The 19,762-nt window shown below is 38.4% G+C and overlaps 2 protein-coding genes across 4 annotated transcripts in view; one reads left to right on the top strand and one right to left on the bottom strand.

The window, feature by feature from the left end:
* smim1 (small integral membrane protein 1) overlaps positions 1 to 618 on the bottom strand; it is a 6,084-nt gene extending 5,466 nt beyond the window's left edge. Inside the window, exon 1 of the mRNA XM_015033093.1 lies at positions 469 to 618. Coding sequence (XP_014888579.1) covers positions 469 to 563 — 95 coding nt within the window. The 5' untranslated portion in view covers positions 564 to 618. The remainder of the gene's footprint in view (positions 1 to 468) is intronic.
* An 851-nt stretch (positions 619 to 1,469) lies between these two features.
* cdk11b (cyclin dependent kinase 11B) lies at positions 1,470 to 19,535 on the top strand. Of its 3 annotated transcripts, XM_015033087.1 has the most exons (21): positions 1,470 to 1,542; positions 2,268 to 2,398; positions 2,750 to 2,889; positions 2,974 to 3,101; positions 3,214 to 3,361; positions 3,869 to 3,931; positions 4,805 to 4,941; positions 5,646 to 5,771; positions 5,860 to 5,958; positions 6,186 to 6,320; positions 6,399 to 6,473; positions 7,632 to 7,858; positions 8,883 to 8,973; positions 9,062 to 9,183; positions 9,275 to 9,380; positions 9,519 to 9,640; positions 11,412 to 11,519; positions 11,930 to 12,046; positions 12,416 to 12,564; positions 17,663 to 17,852; positions 19,027 to 19,535. In XM_015033087.1, the coding sequence occupies exons 2-21, from the start codon at positions 2,282 to 2,284 to the stop codon at positions 19,117 to 19,119; spliced, it is 2,493 nt and encodes an 830-aa protein (XP_014888573.1). In that variant the 5' UTR covers positions 1,470 to 1,542; positions 2,268 to 2,281; the 3' UTR covers positions 19,120 to 19,535. The 3 variants fall into 3 exon arrangements, with proteins under 3 accessions (XP_014888573.1, XP_014888571.1, XP_014888572.1); XM_015033085.1 differs by lacking the exon at positions 1,470 to 1,542 and having other exon boundaries at positions 2,158 to 2,398; positions 3,872 to 3,931; XM_015033086.1 differs by lacking the exons at positions 1,470 to 1,542; positions 3,869 to 3,931 and having other exon boundaries at positions 2,159 to 2,398.
* Positions 19,536 to 19,762: the final 227 nt, after the last annotated feature.

Here is a 19,762-nt window from a genome sequence, read left to right as displayed (position 1 = left end):
TTTTTTTATTTATATATATATTTATATATATATATATATATATATATATATATATATATATATATTTATATATATATATATATATATATATATATATCTAATAACAATAATATATATATATATATATATATATACATATATATATATATATATAATAACAATAATAATAATGTCAGATCAACAAATGAAAGACTTTCTGCATTTAAAATGAAAAATAAAGACTTTTTTTTCACAAGTTAAAAAAAAGAAAACAGCATTACTTGAAAAAGACCCTTAAAAAAGTCTGGAGAACTTTCCAAGGTTGTAAAAATTGCGAAACTATTTACATAAATGTATTATGAAAACAGGGTTAAAGTATTTCCTCACTGTTGTGTCTCCCCGTCTAAGGAACCCAGTAGTTTAGCTGATTACTCAACAAACTATTTCCCTTCATTTAAAATAGATTTTTGGGATTCATCTTCATCTCACCTCCTTCCAGTAGACTCTGAAGCTGCTACGTTCATGTTGATGTTGCTCTCATTCCAGCGGTCATAATGCACGCTGTTCTCCCCGTTGGACTCCATTGGAAGTGTCTTCTTCTATTATTAGAGGTTTATGTGCAATTATTCCCTGTTCACTGCCAGTCTAGAGACAGAAGTACAATATGTTACATGCAAGTCAATATTTGCAGTAGCAAGGAAATTAATCTGCTTTAAAATTAGGTTTGATATCTGAAAGGTTGGCTGATTACTTTGATGAGTAAAAAAGGAACCTCAGATAGAGTCTTACCTTTAAAACTAATGTCAAACAATAACTGTCAGTTTTAAGAAACAGGAAAAAAATGTTTTTCTTACTTGTGGCTGACAACAACAAGCCTGGAAGGTCTTCTTTCAAATATAAAGAAAGCACTGCCTCGGTCTCAGTGTCAGACTTTGGCCAAAGGTCACTGTTATAAATCTATGAGCTGTTCTTGTCTTTCTTCTTAACTTTATTATACAACACTTTCCCAGTGATAAACCCAGTTTAGTTCTTGCCCTTATGAATTCAGGGTTTTATCACATCCTGAGCAGATATGAAGAAATGCAAACCAAGAAAAAATAAGGCAGTAAATATGTTCTTAACAGCTCACCTTGCATATATGCTCATTTTATCAACAACAAAAATATTTTTTATCTGGAATACAGGATATGAAGCAAAACAGCAGCCAAAGGTCATTTTTACATAAAATTAAAAGATTGAAAGTAGATAAAGACTTTAATGTTTTGCCTTATGGTTTTATGAACAGATCATAAGGTTTTAATATTATTAATTATTAATAGTTAGTTATTAATAGTGTATAGAAGGAAATGCAAACTGTATTTCAGTTTATATTTTCAGTATAACGTGATATAATACAACATAAGGGGCAGTGACACTGTTTACTTTTTAAATAGAACAAAAAATTTCTTGAATTTCGTAAATTTTCGTTCGATTAGATGTGCTAATTCACAGGAAGGTTTTGTTTCACACCGGAAGCAGTGTGAACGTGTGTGACACGATTAAACTTCCGCTGCGCATCTTCAGGTGTGTTTGGGTATTTTATTTTCTCAGCGATTATTTTAATTAAGCTCTGCATTCACGCCTTTATTTTAAGATATCAAAACTGCTACACACATGCCAGTTAAAATGTATAAAAACTGTGATATTTATTTCTTTGTAAAATACATATTTTTAGCTGCAGAATTTTTTTAGCAACGGTCTCACATGCTAGCTTACGCTAAAGTTTGCTAATGCTAGCACCGTGGTAGCATTCCTGTCCAACATAAAACTTAAAATAGCTTTTGAAAGTTTAACATGCTGCTATGTTACTCTTTGAAATTTGGGAGTTTATACGTGGTGTCCAGCTTATCAAATTTGTCATAGAGTTTAAGACTTTAAGCTATTTTACTGACTTAGCTGCTTATAACCCTGCTTACAACACGGCTGTCGCAATGTTAGCTAGCACTGTAACGTGGAAACGACAAACCTGACTTAAAATTGTACAGCGTATTGAGTCCATATGCTGCTTAGGTATGAAACAGCACTGTATATTATTAGTGTTTTGTGTACCTACACGCTGGTTGCAGTAACGTCACACATGAATCATTTTAAAAACAAATGCAGTACTGTATTATTATTATTTTTATTTTATTTTTTACAAAGTTGCGCTCGTGTGGTTTTCAGACTTGTGTTTACTAATGTGAGAGAAATCTGTAACACCAGTGCTGTGATAAATCTTTGTGTACGTCTGTGTTTGTCATGTGAATCAGGTGGTGGTTTGTGGATGCTGATGGGGGACGAAAAGGAGACCTGGAAAGTAAAAACTCTTGACGAAATCTTGCAGGAAAAAAAACGTCGACGAGAATTAGAAGAGAAAACTGTTGTTAAGCGCCAGAAAAATGTAAAGTGCCTTTAAGGAAAAACATAAACATTGTAGCCATGTAAAACATGCATGCTTATGGAAATGTGAGCATTATCCTTGAAATTTTCCTGGTAATGTTAATAAACTAATTTACAATTTCATTTTCACAGGTATTTTTAATTGGTCTTTTTTTTGTGTCAGATCAGCATTTATTATTTTTCTGAAAAATTGTAACACAAAAAAGCCCAAAAATCTATCTGAGTTTTTTGTAGGTGCATTTTAGATATCTTGTTTCTGATTTGAGCTTGCTCTAATAATTAGCTGTTGTCATTTCATATTGATAAGGTTTTGGATTTCAGGCACTAATAAATGTTGCCTTGTTTTACGCAGTTCTCACAGGGCGTTGTTCCACAGACGAATGATCGGGAACCAAAGCGAGACACTCCGGAGGAAGGAGAACTACGAGATCAAAGAATGGAAATAACAATTCGTAATTCCCCGTACGTACGGGAGGACTCTACAGAGGATAGGTAGATTATACCATGATACAAATGTGTTAGTTAGTAACGGTTATTAGTGAAATCTAAACAGTGTTTGTGTTATATTTCTGGTAGAGGAGAGGAAGACGAGTCACTAGCAATCAAGCCCCCGCAGCAGGTTGCGAGGAAGGACAAAACGCATCACAGAAAAGAGGAGAAGAGAAAGGATAAAAGACGTCACCGCAGTCACTCTGCTGAAGGCGGTGAGACGTTTGATTGATTACGCAGACAGAAACGTGATTGACTGAGCGTCTTACCAAAATTTCGATCATTTCTTTTGCTTTTTTTTTCCCCTACGGTTGATTACGATTAAAGCTGGAGGTAAACACGTACGAGCCAAAGACAAAGAAAAGGAGCGAGACAGCGATCGCCGGAAGCGGCGATGGGAGGAAGACAAAGCACGCAGAGACTGGGAGAGGCAGAAACGAAGGGAACAAGCCAGAGCTCATTCTCGCAGAGAGAGGTGAGCGTTAATGTTAGTTATCGATTGATTTCATGGTAATCATATATGGTTTTAAATGTAACCACCCCATCATCTATGGATGTAATGGATTATACAAATGTAATTCAATTTTCTTTTTTACAATATGTTAAACTTTGGGGTGGGCGATATGACAATATTACATCTTAAACAACTACAACCTGTTGAGGATGTACCAGAGAAGAGATCTGGTGGGCTCATAGGACACAGATCCTGCAGGTGCTGTCCTGCTTTTGCTCAGATACATCAGTTTCTGTTTTGTCTGCTTCCTTCAGCTTCATAAATGAACTTTTATGCAGCAGGAATGAAATGACTACTGGTTTTCCATGTGCACCATGGTACCCGTTTGATATCCGAATAGTCAGTTTTAACAGTTTGAAAGTAAAATTACCTTTAAAGCCATATTCAGGTACGGTGCTACTATAGACTCAGGTGTTTCTGATTGTCCACCAAATGCAATTGAAGCTATTTTGTCCTCATTACACACAGAAGAAAACTCCAAGAACACTCCCCTCCTCCAGCTGTTCCTAGGTGTCTAGCGGCTAATGCTAAGTAAGTAAACATTTAGGTGGTTGTTTGCTAGCTCTTCAGTGGTCTGGTTAGTCTGTTGAACTTGTTGTTGATTTGTGAGGTTTTGTGAACAACGTGCTTCTAGACAGTTAAAATAATTACAACAGGGTTTAGATCTAATTTCACACAGTGTCACTGCAGCAGACCTTAACAGTAACTTAAAATATCATGTTTGCAACTAATTAAAAAGACTCAGAGTATTGTTTGGGTTGAAACATTGTATTTTATTTTGATAAACCAAAAGCATGAGTGGGTTGGTGAGAGAGTGATCAACTAGGAAGAATGTGAAAATTCTACTTATAATAATAATAATAATAATAATAATAATAATTGTAATGTTTATAATTAAGTTGAATAATATCTGTGATAAATATACACAATGATCAAAATGCGGGCTATTAAGTAGTAGGTAGTACATAGATATTAAGTAGTAAGAGTGCACCTTACCTGAGTATTGGTGTTGTTTTACCTTTTAAGTTCAAAGAAATTGTCTTGAATTTGGCAAAACCATTTAAGACAAGGTGTAAATATGCCAGTGTACAGATTAAATATCAGTTGTGTTTGTTACAACGTATGAAAATTACGCAGATGATCAGAATCTCTTCCAAAGTGCTCCATTAGGCCTTTACCTTAACAGCTGGGCTTTTATGTCTTGAAATTGTCATGAAAATAAGGATTTGTTTGACAAATATAGTTGCCATATTGCCCATCCTTAAGTTTTGCTGTAGTTGTGCATTTATTCCCTGAAAGCATCTAAACCAAAAACACACAAAACATTTGGATGATGTGGCAGAGTTTCTTAAGTTTTTTGCTGGTGTAAACGATCTGCTTCTTGTTCGATGTTTTTGACCACAGAGACCGTCTGGAGCAGCAGGAGCGCCAGCGCGAACGAGACCGGAAGATTCGCGAGCAACAGAAAGAGCAACGGGAATTTAAAGAGAGAGAGCGAAGGGTAGACGATCGACACAAAGAGAGAGGGAGTCGGCGAGAAAGTTAGTCTTTACAAAAGATGCATTTTTTACGTTCTTCCCTGCTTATTGAATGATATTCTGTCTTCAGTGGAGTGACATCATACATAGTAAATCAGAAGCGTACATATACCAAATAAAAAGACACACGCACCTTTTGTTTTCTTCTGAAGTTAAATCAGACCAAACGTCTCCTGTTTATGTCAGTCAGAATTACAGAAATTATTTATTTTTGCTAAAAACCACAATATTGAGAGAAATAATACATTACCAATGTTACAGTTACATTGAACAATGTTTTAACTGCTTATAAATTGATATGATTTGACAGTTCTACTCCCGATGAGTTACACTAAATACATTTGTCATCAGTGAGTGTCGTGACAGATTTTTCAATCTGTGATTAAACTTTGGCCTGTCAATACAACCTTAAGGAGATTACAATTTCCCCTTTTTATCTGCTCTTGTGACTGACTGCATTGAACATCAAATTTCATGCATTTCTGGTCTGAAAAGTCAGTTATTTATATTGGAACCAAAAGTGACATTACAGGCTCACTGACAGAGTTTCCGATCAAGTTGAAAATTCTCAGCTTTAGGTCCACAGCCAGTTTATTTGTGCATCTCTATCAACAGAAAGGACTTATCACTTTCAAAGGATGTCATTATACAACCTTGTAAATTCATAAAGCTCTCTTTTATTCCCTCTCATTCGCTCTCATTCACAGTACCGTCTCACCATCGCATGCTACCCGACGAGTACGACGACAAGTCAAAACAAGCTCACCGCAGTCGCAGTCCGACTCGCGGTTCCCGGGACCGGTCTGAGCACAGCGAGCCACGGAAAATTCCAGGTGGGGATTTAACGTAAAACCTGCGTCGTCCTTCAGATCATTTCTTTGTCAGCTGTTGTTATAGTAATTTCTTTTTAAATTTATTTAGCATCTAAAGAGGAGAGGCCAGATGTTCAAGACCTGCTTGCAGACCTCCAAGACATTAGTGATGTTGAAAGGAAGACCAGCACGGCAGAATCCTCCATTGGTAACGCAGAGCTGCACTTAACAATGACCATATAGATTTAAACTCATGTTGACTAGTGTTGCAACCCAAATACCTTTGAAGGAAATTCAATTTTTATCCCTTTTACAGTTGTAGAAATTGAGATTAGCTGCATTGTGCCTCTTTCTACACTATACGTTGATTATTTTTACCTTCCCAGCTTCATTGATTTTCTTTCTCCTCAGTCAAATTCTCTCTGTCTTGCTTAGCATCAGGATCAGGTTCTGAGGAGGAGGATGAAGAGGAAGGAGAGGATCAGTCCAGCAGCCAGAGTGAGGGGGAGGAAGAGGAGGAAGACGAAGGAGAGTCTGTTTCAGCGTCGGGACGGTCTGAGCAGAGTGCAGGTAAAATGTGTTGCTCTTCTGTTTCTAAATGTCGCTCAAACCTAATAATAATAAAAACATGGCTTTTTCCCCATTTAGAGGATGTGAGTGAGGAAGAGCAGTCAGATGAAGACGTTGAGGAAGAGAGGGAAAATGGAAAGCACATACCTGCAGGTTGGTGAAGCCCGGATTCATGAGCTGCCGGACACTGTTGTTTTTGTGAAATTAACATGATTTATAGTGAATTAAAAATTTTTTTTTCTTATTTCTCAAATGCTGGTCATCTTCAACTGACAGCTCCTTAAATGTTCCTTTTCAGGTGCTTCTAGCTTTTAAGTCCATTTCTTTGTAATTGATTAAGAGACGACATTTCTAATGCAGTCTTATACTTCATTAAAATGCTTGAGATGCCGTAAAATAAAACTCAACGTTTCTTCAGTTTTCTGCTGAATTTACTCACCAGTGAGGTTCTGGATCTCTCCTGTGTATTTTTTTGAAACACTTTGTCCCAACTGTTCAGTTTCTGCCAGATATCTGTACAGCCATCACTCTTATTGGTTTATAATTTGTCCCTAAAGATTTATCTGAATTTTATTTATTTTTTGTTCATCGTGTTCATATTTGACTTCTCAATGTGGTTGCAGTTAATCTTGTGCAGACAAACCTTAAAGAAGTTTGTAAATTTAGCGCGTTTCTTGCGTCATAAAATGTCATGATTTGTTTTTTAGCTCCTTTCTGCGAGACTCAATATTTTTAGTCCTAAATCTCTTGAAAAACAATTAACTTTATCAGCAGAATAATAATCTTCATAGCCTATGCTACCTTTTTGCAAGCTGTGCAGCAAAAATAGAAGATAATTGATAAAGATTAGCGGCATGCTTTGCTCAAACTCAAGCTTATTATTAGCACTTTAACAACAGAGATTAGGAGTTTGAGTTTTATAACTGATCGTTGGTCCAATCATTTTAAAATGCCTCAGTATGCTTGATATGTAAGATCAATGTTTGAACGTGTGCCATGAAATTTAAATATTACATTTAAATTTTGAAACCAAAAAGAAAAAGAAGAATACATACACAAAGTGATATTCTTTTGCTTGTTGTACAGAACAGAAATAACAGTTTTAATGATTTATTATATTGTTGATTTTAATACAGTCAGTATTAAAATCAACTTTGTTAGATTGAACTTTAATAGCATCTGCCATAAAAAAAAACAAAAACAAATTCAGCTACAGAATCACAACATTGATCATGTAGTTTCTGAATTCATGTCCCTCTTCAAACAAACTTAATCAAATAATTTTAACTGACTTCACTCTTGCTGTTGCAGTTCCAGAATCCCGTTTTGACCACGACTCTGAGGAGACCGGCGAGGAGGAGGAGGACGACGAAGAGGAGGAGGACGACGAAGAGGAAGGTAGAGAGGCTGACCCCACCCCTCAGTCCCAAACTCACTCCCGTTCGCCCACCCCCGAGGAGAACTACATTCCAGAGTCCCCTCCAGTTTCACCTGTGGAGCTGAAGAAGGAGCTTCCCAAATATCTGCCGGCTTTGCAGGTCAGCGTTCCAATACAGACACGTTGCATGTTGTTTACATTTGGAAATTTCGAGCCTGTGCACAACGGTGAGGGGCAAAAAGACGATTCTTTTACATGCTATCCATAATCTCTATGCCTTGGTAGAACAATTCTCTTCACTAAATAAAACCTTTAGATGTAGGTGTTATTAATTTAGTGCAATGCACCACAACAAATGGAAAAATCGTTGAAGAATAACTCAAAACCGCTTGTGTTCTTCTTTTTTCTAACTCTGTGTGTCGGCTACACTACACACTCACATGCACACACACACACACACACACACACACACACACACACTCATTGCCATGGCAACTGACTGAAAACAGCTCCACCAGTGTATCAGGATTAGGACTGTTGTAAACAATTATTTTAGTAATCGAGCATTCTATTGATTATTCCAACAATTAATCAAATAAAAATATTTATCAAATAAAATACTGGTAAATACAGCCATAACTGCAGTATTACTATCAGATATTGACATCTGCACTAGTTACTAGTTAGAAAATTAGCCTGTAACAATAATAGCCCACTTTTTAAAGTGCATATTGAAGGTTGTTTTAAATGGCTGAAAAATATTTGTGATATATATTTAAAAACATTTGTGATTTTGATTAAATGGAACCACTACAATTGTGAAATTGTGTTTTTTCTGGCATTAGTGGAGTAACGAAATATATTTTGTTTCAGTGTCATTTTACATCGTTTCCCTCCCAACAGCCTCTCGATTATGTTCACATAGGTTTTGGTTTTGTGAGTTAAAGAAATTCTGTCAATAAAAGTCTTAGCTCTTTAGTCAAACAGATTTAATAAGTACTTAAATTTAGCCTTTTATCAGAAGAAATGATTGTGTCATGATGACAGACTGTTTAGTCTCCCTTCAGTCACTCTACTAACCACAAGGTGATGCTTTAGAGAAAAAAAAGCATCCTTACCTTAATTGAATAAACCTCTAATGACATTTAAAAGTTTGATTATTCGGAATGATTTTTTTTTTTTAGGGTTGCCGCAGCGTTGAAGAGTTTCAGTGTCTGAACCGGATAGAGGAGGGAACCTACGGAGTGGTGTACAGAGCCAAGGACAAGAAGACTGGTATGTACATAGACTCCTGTTTATGTTTTGATTTTGTGGAGTTTTTTTAATGTGCTTTTTCTAGACAAATGCCATGTTATATTTGCAGATGAGATTGTTGCCTTAAAAAGGTTGAAGATGGAGAAGGAGAAGGAAGGTTTTCCCATCACGTCTTTAAGAGAGATTAACACGATTCTGAAAGCCCAACATCCAAATATCGTCACAGTCAGGGTGAGACAACTTGACAATATTTTTGGGTGAATAACATTTGCTGTTTGTTTTTTTTTTTCTAGATTGACCTGTTTCTTTTTTGCATTGTCAGGAAATTGTTGTTGGAAGCAATATGGACAAGATCTATATCGTAATGAACTATGTAGAGCATGACCTGAAGAGTCTGATGGAAACCATGAAGCAGCCTTTCTTGCCTGGTATTGTGGCATAATTTATTTATTTTTTTCTTCTTCTTATAAAAGTAGTGAAAAATTCAGTCTGACATTTTTATGACGTATAAAGGTGATTAACTAGCAGGCAGTTATTAGAAGCTCATGCAAGGCTTTTTCTTTTAGGAGAAATAAAGACTCTAATGCTTCAGCTCCTTCGAGGAGTCCGACATCTCCATGACAACTGGATTCTTCATCGGGATCTGAAGACGTCTAATCTGCTGCTGAGCCACAAGGGAATCCTTAAGGTAAGCTGACCCAGAAACTGTAAGCTAAAGTGCGTTTGTGTGCGTGCGTGCGTGTACGTGTGATGTAATGACCTGTGTGTAGAGTAAAAGGTAGAGAAGGCGATTGTGACAAACATAAATATGTTTTATATGGCTTGATTCTCCCCCCAACTCGAGAATCAAGTTTGTTAAAAGCCCCTAAGTAACTTCAAATAAGTTAAGTAATTATACTTAAAATAAGGCCTGTCACGATAAACAACAAATCAATTAATGGCACAATAAATTAAAATGAGCTCGATAAGAAAATGTGGGCGATAATTATGCCTGCTTGTGCGGCTCTCTCTCTTTCTGTCAAAGAGACCGGGTGACAGAAAGCTTCACTCCGGTGCCTCGAGTTACTCCTCCTCTCTTGTTTCCATGGTAACGGCTCAACACCCGGGGAGTTAAAAGCCTCAGTTTTCCTCTGCTCAAGCTGAACCCAGTACGCGGGACACTATAGCGAAATGACGACAAAAGTTGAACAATTTTCAATTTTCTTGTGTAGTGATGCTCACCCGCGTGTCTACATGTATGAGCTAGAAATTTCACATGAAGAAATTATACTGTTCGCTTTTTGGGATGAGTGCAAGCAACTCAACGCGCAAACTTAATAGAAATGAATGGAGATGGAGCAGCGCTGTCTCTAGTCGTCACTGTGTGGCCATTACCTCAGCTACATAATGGACTCCTGGTCTCCAACCACAGAGCGTAGCTTAACCTAAAACTCAAACTGAATGACCGAGATGAACCACCGAACTTGTGGAGCCGCAACAATACAACAAACATATCTGCACCTAAAATGCACCGATGCTGGTTTGCTTGCTTGGGGACCATCATATTGACAATCACTGAGGTGCAGTGGCGGTTTCTGGTATGTGCAACATGGGCAACTGCCCAGGGTGGCATCTTGAATGGGGCTGCCCCCTCTACCTCCTGCCATCAACTGGGATCTGAATGTGAACAGTGGCTGATGCAAACCGCTCCCCCCAACTCCCCTTCCAATTTTTTATATTCATAAGAAATGTTTTAAGTCAATTCAGTACTATCTTTTCTGTGTTGGATCGGTATTGGCTGAACCTGAACCTCAGATATTGGATTTGGTATCGGAAGTGAAAAAAGTGCTGCATTCCCAGATTCAGAGTGCAGCCGCTTTGAAAGAATCCCAACTCTACCACTTCTTTCTTCTTGCTTAAAAAGTGTCAAAGTCCCTTTGAAGTTTTTGCAGTTGATCTTTCTGTAGACTTTGATGTGACTCTGCATTAATTAATCACCTAGTCATCATTTATAGTTTTATTGCTGAGCGTTTTATGTTTTATTTTCATCTCAGGAGTCTGTCCCCCACACATTCGTAGCTTGACCTTGACATTCGTCAACATTGCTGCAGCCTAGCATCTGCGGACATAATATACACAAATGTCTCTGTTTTGTAACCCTCAGTGGAAAATCGCATGAGAAACAGCCAGGGTAAATTAAAACATTCCAGGAAAAGAAGTTCCATTGGGAAAATATAGTTGAAAAAAAAAAATCCAAATGCAAATGTTTCTGAATCTCCAAGTTGGAAAAAAAAATTGCGTAGACACCTGTCAGCTTTAGATTTCTACCCAGCTTGATATTATACAAAACTACTGGTTAGTATTTGATTAGAGAAACTTGATATAGACGTGTTTGGGGAAATCTTCCGAAGACATGAACCCCTTCGCCAACAAAAACCCTGAGGTCTTACAGTTTCCCTTGTTTTGGTCCTGTTCTCTAGATTGGGGACTTCGGTTTGGCGCGGGAGTACGGCTCGCCCCTGAAGCAGTACACCCCTGTTGTGGTGACTCTGTGGTACCGATCTCCGGAGCTGCTGCTTGGAGCCAAGGTGAGATCTCAAGTTCTGCAAACCACAAAGGGGTTGTCAGATGAAATACCTAAGCAGCAGCTGACGTTCCAGACACAAAGGTGATGAACTTTTTTTTTTTTTTTTTCAAACTGATTGCATCATCTGGACCGTTGGTCTCAGAGATATATTTCCATGAAAAGACAACATCTGTGAAGCATTTGGCTTGTAAGTCACCAAATACCGCAAGTTGTTGCAGGAGTTGTAGAGCACAGGCTTCGTTTCAGCCAGACGGCAGAGGCCCAGAAAGCTATTGGAGAACATCCACACTCACTCTCTCTTTTTCTTGCGGGGGGGCGGGGAGGGGATGAACTCAAACAGAATTTTGCCAGGCAAGTCCGTCTGCTTGATGTTTCTGTGGATTACCGCCGTGTTTGTTCTTCTCTCCGCAGGAGTACTCTACAGCTGTGGACATGTGGTCAGTGGGCTGCATATTTGGCGAGCTCCTTACCCAGAAACCTCTTTTCCCTGGAAAATCTGAAATTGACCAAATTAACAAGATTTACAAGGTGAATGCCATCATTTGCCCTTCAAATTTAAGCTAAATTGTAGCTGCGAAGAGCAAAATGACCTTGTTTACTGCCTATGAATTTAATGTAGTGTTAAGAAGATTAAGGACGTAGTTCAACAGTTTTTCTCAGGGGGGAGCTGTTGGCAGACAGCTGACTAGACCAAAAAGCTTCCCACATTTTAGCGATTCACATACTGTAAAGCAATATAGCCATGCATGCTTGTATTAATGCCTCCTATTTTACGACTAACAAATTAAAAATGCATGCTCCATTTCTCCCAGGAGGGAAATTGGTCTCTAACTAACGACATCAATCTCATGCAAGTGTAGCAGTTGACGGGTGTGTTTGTGTTTGTGTTGTCTGCAGGATTTGGGATCACCCAGTGAGAAGATCTGGCCTGGCTATAGCGAGCTGCCTGCTGTGAAGAAGATGAGCTTCACAGAGTATCCCTACAACAACCTGAGAAAGCGCTTTGGAGCGCTGCTGTCAGACCAAGGCTTCGACCTCATGAACAAGTAAGACTTTTTCTGGAGTTCATAGATATCTATTGGCACTTCTGAGAAAGACGTGTAAAAAGTCTTAAAAATATACATTTTTTTTTCTTTAAAGTAACACAGCTTCACACTTTTTAATGACACAAGATCCATCCTTTAATTTAACTTTTTAAATTTACTCGATGGGGGAAAACTCCCACATTTAGAAATAATTGTTTTTGTTCTTAATCACTTGTCATTGTTTCCTGTAAAATACAGCGGGGTTTTTTATTTTGATTTTTTGAAATTGATCGAGGAGAATAGAAAGTTTATAGTAATCTACAATTTCATTGTTTTCTGGGTGGAAATATGATCTGGACAATATGCCAAAAATTACATAGTATGACTTTTTACGATGAAGTCCAGATCCCAATTTTACCTCTAGTTTGTTGCAACTTGTGACCCTCCACTGTGGTTTTTAATTAGACGTGCTCCAATAAACTGACCCCAATTTCTTTAATTTTATAAGAACAACGATCGGCCGATACCGGCATGAGAAACCGATCTTATCTAGCTTAACAAAGGTCTGGAAATAAGCTGCAGTTCCCTGTTGCTCTGCGGTGAGAGAGAGCTGGTTGACAGACCTGTGCATGTCTGAACATGTTTGGTTACCAATAGTCACCCGACTATTGCCAGCTTAGCGACTGACTTAAAATTTAGCTACTTTTTAGACAAAAAAAAAATCCATACTGACCAAAATCTGAATCAGCAGGTCAGACTTTTTAAATATTACTGGTTTGCCAAAAAAAAATGCTTGAAATTCCTATTAAAAAATGTATGAAATGTAAATAAATGTTTTTTTTTAAATCCAAATAAAATTTCTATAGTCCAAATTGCAAAAACAAGATTTTATGTTTCAAAGAGTCACGTTGCTTTTGCGGCTTTAAACAAATGTATTTTGGCTGAAGATGTTAAAATTGAATTAGGGATGCACCGATATGAACATTTGGACCGATATTGAATATTGATATCGCCCTTATTGCTGATAACTGATATTGTGCATCCCGTTATTGAATATGTGCATAAAACTTGTGCAAGCTGTCTGATTATCTCAAAAAATTATTTTAGCCACTTTTAACAATGAACACTTATTTGCCACTCCTGCCACATAATACTTGTGCACTGGTGTGAAAATGCTATATCACAATAACTGGTAACGTTGGTAGTTGTAGTAATGATATTTTTCACAATTTCACACATTCCATTTTTCATTAACACACAAAATATTTTATTTTTTATAGCATAACTATCAAAAACAAATGAAGAAAATGTAAAACGTTTTATCTCCATCCCCTGTCTTTGATCTTGTTTGCTGCATTTCGTCGTCAGGATCTCAGGGTTTAGTCATGCAAAGAAGGTGCTTTGGTTTGGGGAAACTCAGGGACTCTTCTTTGCTTTTTGCGGATGATATGATTCTGTCAGCTTCAGGAGGCCTTGATCTTTTGAATGCATCTGAGCGGTTCACAGCTGAGTGTGCAGTGGATGGGATGAGAGTCAGCAGTTTGCAGCAACTGGAACTGTGTCAAGCAAGAATGGAGAGCATCCAAGTTAGTCTTTTAAAAGAAATCTCAGCAGCTGAATGTTGGGAAAACGTCAGCAAATTCTTCACTGGGATAAGAAAACACAACAAAAAAAACCCTGAATTTATTTCAGGGATTTTAATGCAGTGGTGGCAATGTATTTGGATGGCACAGTAAGAGCTGCATCTCACACAAACACAGATCAGCAGTCAGTGTGATTAATGCTGCATTTTAAAAAGTTTTATTTGTCACATTGTTTGGAACATTTGGTGATATTGCAGGAGACTAAAAAAAATATTTTATGGAAAAATTATCAGCTGAATTACAAAAAATGAAAAGAAAAGAACCTTAAATGAACCGGTAGCCAGTACTGAATATTTCATGAACAGAGAGCATGCTTCATTAGTCAGTAACAAGCATACAGTAAAAATTTCTATAAATGAGCGAGACATGTTTAAAATGTGCTGAGCGCCTCCTGCTGTACATTTTTTCCCTTCGGGGCGGAGCGTTCTTGGCGAGCTGATACGAAACATGACAACAGTGGCGTGTCGGTCCTTCATCAATACGCCTCGATGAGAGTCAGATCCAAGCACACGTTCCAATTCATGATCCGAAATGTTTGGACGGCACCATTCTTACGAAAATCATTTTCATATCGCAGTAATGACCTCGTCGTTTTCTCTCGCATGTTCCAAATATTTTGCTCACCAGCTGCAGGGCGAGAGTCTTTTTACTCAGATTTTTCCTGACCCGCTGAGTCTTTTGTCTACACTCATGACACTAACAACTCCACTGTGCTGCTTGAGGAATCACAGTCCAGTGAAAGTCTGGCCAGCGCTGCCCAAACTCTCCATCTGTCGGAAAGCCTTCTTACCCTGGTACTTGTTCAAACCGTGGAAGGTCAACATGGAGAGGCGTTCGGCGTAAAAAGCATGAGGGCAGAGTAGTGTGGGAGTCTGTAGGTTTAGATTCCTGTTTGGAATATCACACATCCATGTGTGGGAATGTGTTTGAATATTGCTGTATTTGCTGTCGGACTTCAGAGGGGCCTCAGCACCAGAAGTACTTTCTAAACCTGTTCAACTTCCTGGGGAATCAAGATTTTTCCATCATCTTATCTAAATTAACTGAGCTTCATCGTCTGCTGATGCAAAGTTTAAATTCTTTATTTTCATTCCTTTCTGTGGAAAACAAGACTGTGTTGTATATGATGCTGCATGCATTGGGACAGCGATCTCTCTGCCTAACCAGCATCCTTTGCAGCATTAGTATATGTTTTTACAAGGGCCGTACTACTGATTTCCTTAATTTTGGGTAGGGCTGAAACGATTCCCGGAATAATTGGAATACCTCAATTATTAAGATTCCTCGAGGAAAATTAATTTGCCTCGAAGCTTTGTTAAATTATGTTTTATTATGCGCACCGTGTTTGTCCCGGATCGTTATTTGTGTTGCGCAGCGCTCTTATTTCCGCCTTTGAGTTGTTGTGAAGTGCTAGAAGCATGGTGTTGAATTGCGCGGTGTGTTGTCAGGGTTTGGGTTGGGTTGAGTTTGTCAGGCTTAAGGATTGTTGAATTTTGCGGCGCGATGGTTGGAGTACAATAGCTTTTGTGGTGTCGGAATCACGTCACAGTTTGAGAGACAGAGAAAGAGACAGAGAGATTCCTCGATTAATTGTTTACAACAGCCCTAATTTTGGGAGATCTGTGATTGACCACTGATCTTATTTGCCTCCACAAAGGTCTGAAAATCAGCCACTGTCTCCTTTCCTCTCCTAGGAGAGACGGCTCAGGGTTTCCTTCAGAAAACTTACTTGGCCAGGGGATAGGGGCACACAGACAGCTGTCAAGTGTATTTTTGAGTTAAATGTTTAAGGTTGATAGGAAATTTGAAACTGTAAAAATGCAAACACAAAAAATACACTTGTCACTTTATTCAGTGAAGTTGTTGGCATGTAAAATGGTAAAGTCAGGGAGTGATTACGGCGTTCCAGTGAATAAAGAAACACCTGGCTTCAGTCAATCAAAGCAGCAAAATATTCCTTTACAACATGAATCAGAATTGTTGTCTAATAAATTGTGGAACATACCAAAAATTAAATCCAACCAGGTAAGTATTTTGCGTTCAAACGTCCAGAAACTAAGTCTGTAATAAAGAAAAAAAAAAAAAAAGGAGAACTTGAATGGCAATTTTTGCACCAAACCACAGTGATGATGGGTCATGGGTTTGATCAAACATCTGGCTTTAGATGCGTAGCATCTGGCAGGTGATGAAAAACAAAGTGCTGTGAGTTGAAAGCCATTTGAAGTGTTTTCCTTCAGCTGTGCCTGAGCCTGATTCAGCTGAGTAAACCCATTGTATTCAGCCAAGTATTTAAGTTTTTAAACCATTTATGTGTAATCAAATTGGCGGTATTAAACAAATCTCTGCAATTACCGGGTCCTGAAAAGAGCTACTTAAAGACATTAAAAGTAGCGATTTTTCTTTTAATAATTACACACTGCAGACATGTTGACGCGGCTTTGCCATGACTCTACTGGCAGCCGTATTTCAGCCGTGATGATGAAGTTTAGGAGTTAAATGCACTCTGTGACCCTAATGGGATCAATAAGAAATGCTGTCATCGAGACACTAAGTCGGGACATTTCACTTTTTTGACTTCCAAGACTAGATGTTGAGAATCCTCAGTCTGACAGCACGTCCAAACGCGGATGCTTTTGCAAAATCAAGATTTTTCACCACATTTTCTTCTCCACCTACACAGTTTTTTGATTCTCTTAAAAAAAAAAAACAACAACAACTCTGTTTACGGTGTATTGTAGGTGTTGTCTGGATACCTGGAGATTATTAGAAACTGAGCTAGCCCACTCTGGCTCTGTTAGCTCGTAACCACAACAATAACGGAGACGTTTCTATGGGTTTTTATTTGTCCATCACACTTTGTATTAACTGTCTCAACTGAATGCCAGAGGTAAACAAAAACTTTTAAAGGACTGAAACGAAAGAGAACAGGAACTACATTTAGAGATGAATCAGTGAGGTACAGAAAAAGAAGAGAAATGATAAGAATCAGTCGCTGGTTGATTGAAAGCATTGGCTTTCCAAAACAGTGAATTCTAGGTAAAAGCATCACTCTTGGATCAATGTCACTTCTTTTTAACACATAAATGGCTGGCTGGTATTGGGATCAGCCTTTTGGTAGCGTGTTAGAAAAAGAAACTGAGTTTGGTCAGTGTCACCATCTCTTGCAACATCCGCTGGCCGTTTCTCGCCACCATTTTTTATATATATATTTTTTTGGCTATTGCACATAAAGACAATTCCTTTATATTTCATCCTGCCTAAAAAGCCCTGATCTGTTTTCCAAATGGAGAGAGACGGCTCTGAATGAGCTAAACCCCAAAACTGTGATGAAAGAATCAGAGGCAAGGGCAGCTACGCACAAGTCAGGCACTGGAGAAATCCAAATAATTGCTCCGTTTCACATCGCAGTCCAAACTAGGCACTTTTTGCATTTTACAGATCAGTGAATAAATAATAAGTGATTGTCGGTTTTCCAGATTCCTCACCTACTGCCCCAGTAAGAGGATCTCAGCCGACGAGGCCTTGAAGCACGAGTACTTCAGGGAGACGCCTCTCCCGATCGACCCCTCCATGTTCCCCACCTGGCCAGCCAAGAGCGAGCAGCATAGGGTGAAGAGAGGCACCAGCCCTCGTCCGCCCGAGGGAGGCCTGGGCTACAGTCAACTGGTAATGACATTAGGCTCCACTTTCTCCATGACACACAGCTACCAGGCTTTCTTACTGCTGCCTGTGTTAAATAGATTACAGACCCTCGAGCTTCTGCTTTGTGTCCGACTATTTCCTCCTTGTGTTTTCCAAGATGTGCTCCCTGAAGTTTCTAATGTTTTCTGCAGCGGTCCCGCTCGCCCATAAGGATATTATTGAAACTTTTCAGCAGCAGTTTCAATATTTTCCACCTTCCCGTACGAAACGGAGCGTGCCAGAAAGCTGTTGGTTGTTATTTCAGTTTTATTCTTGAGAAACGCCCAAATCCACGAAGCCGCCGAACCCGGAATGATTGATAACTGTGTTAATAATTAGCGTCCTCTTGCCCGCTTCTTTGGATTAACAATAAAAGTGCCTTGAAAAATGTGCTAAACACTTGCAAAAGTATTCAATTTGCTTTCCAGATACAAATACCAATTTTAAAGTATTTATTTGGATTTTTTGCAATTGACCAACTCAGGAAAATATCATGCAGTCACCATTTTTCCCCACATAAGGAAATCATTGTGCTGATTAGGCAGGATAATTATATTACATTAAGAAGTTCTAATTCTATTGTTTGTCCTATTGTTTCAGTCAGTTTCAGTTTCTGAACAAATTAAAGTTGAGTTGTTTTTACATGTTTGACCTGATTTTGTGAAGCTATTGCTGTATTTAAGTGTGCTGTACTGGTTCAGAATGACCAAATATATTTGTAGTTTTACTAAATTTACGACTTTCTTCTGGTATTTTGTGCCTTTATTCTGCTACCATTGTGGCTTTATTCTTGTCATTAAACAAAAAAAGGAAAATCTCTTGACCTCGAATGCTCCATCCCAAGACCACAATACGATCGAGTAAAAATGTAGAGTCCATAACTAGACCAAAACCTCGAAAATGTGGTTTTGACACCGATTTTGAGCCTGAGTGAAAACACACAGATGGCGCACTTCTCCAAATTTTATTTGTAAAACATTTCTATTCCTTCCACTTGACAATAATGTAATACTTTGAATCTATCACCTAAAGTCCAATGTGGTTGAAACGTGACAAAATGTGGAGAAAACATAAACGTGTATGAGTGATTTTTTAAGAGGTTGCACACAACAAACACAGAAGTGTAAAACGGATGCATTTGTTTCCTTTTTAACACCAGGGTGACGACGACCTGAAAGACACTGGTTTCCACCTGACGACCAGCAACCTCGGAGTGTCTGCTGTTGGGCCCGGGTTCAGCCTCAAATTCTGATCAGAAAAAACCAGCCGGGACTTTTCTCTGCCTCGCTCACTCAAGAGGAGCAGAGCAACGAGTTCTGGGACTCGTTCGTTTGAAGCCAGGCGGTTTCGCCGCTGCAGACTAGGTCGGTGTCTGCTAAACAACTGATCTCAGAAACTCAGGACTGTCCAGCAGCAGGACTCGTTTTAGTTGGAAATCTTTTCATTTCTGTGAATTCAACATTTCAGAAGTGACTGTTTCTGCTCCTCAACAGGAATGCACCATTTAGAAGTTTCACTCTCATGGTTGACCTTTTTTTTTTTTAATGGTTCCCTGACTACCTGAGCTACTGTATAATCATGCATACTTGCCATATGATCCATCAGAAATTTACTGCTGACATAACGTTACGTTGACTGTTTTTCTAAGAAATAAAATTTGAAACTTTGCTTTGTCTGTTGTTGTCTGCTGTGTTTATAAATCCTGCCCAGCCTGCACAAACACAGGAAAATTAAACCCTGCAGAAATCCAGTCTTTAACTAAACTCAGAGTTCAACTTGTTGAACTCAGAGAACAAAAGTTTTGCACACTTTCTCAATTTATTTATTTTTTGTTCTTTTAAGTGAAGAAAAAAAAAAGAAATCCCGACTCTGTCTTTGTTTAGTAACCAGCTTTA

The sequence above is a fragment of the Poecilia latipinna genome, unplaced genomic scaffold (genome assembly GCF_001443285.1).
Source record: "Poecilia latipinna isolate Pla-1442-1.1 unplaced genomic scaffold, P_latipinna-1.0 Scaffold257, whole genome shotgun sequence".
Taxonomy (NCBI): Eukaryota; Metazoa; Chordata; class Actinopteri; order Cyprinodontiformes; family Poeciliidae; genus Poecilia; species Poecilia latipinna.
This window is presented reverse-complemented; position numbering and strand designations above follow the sequence as displayed.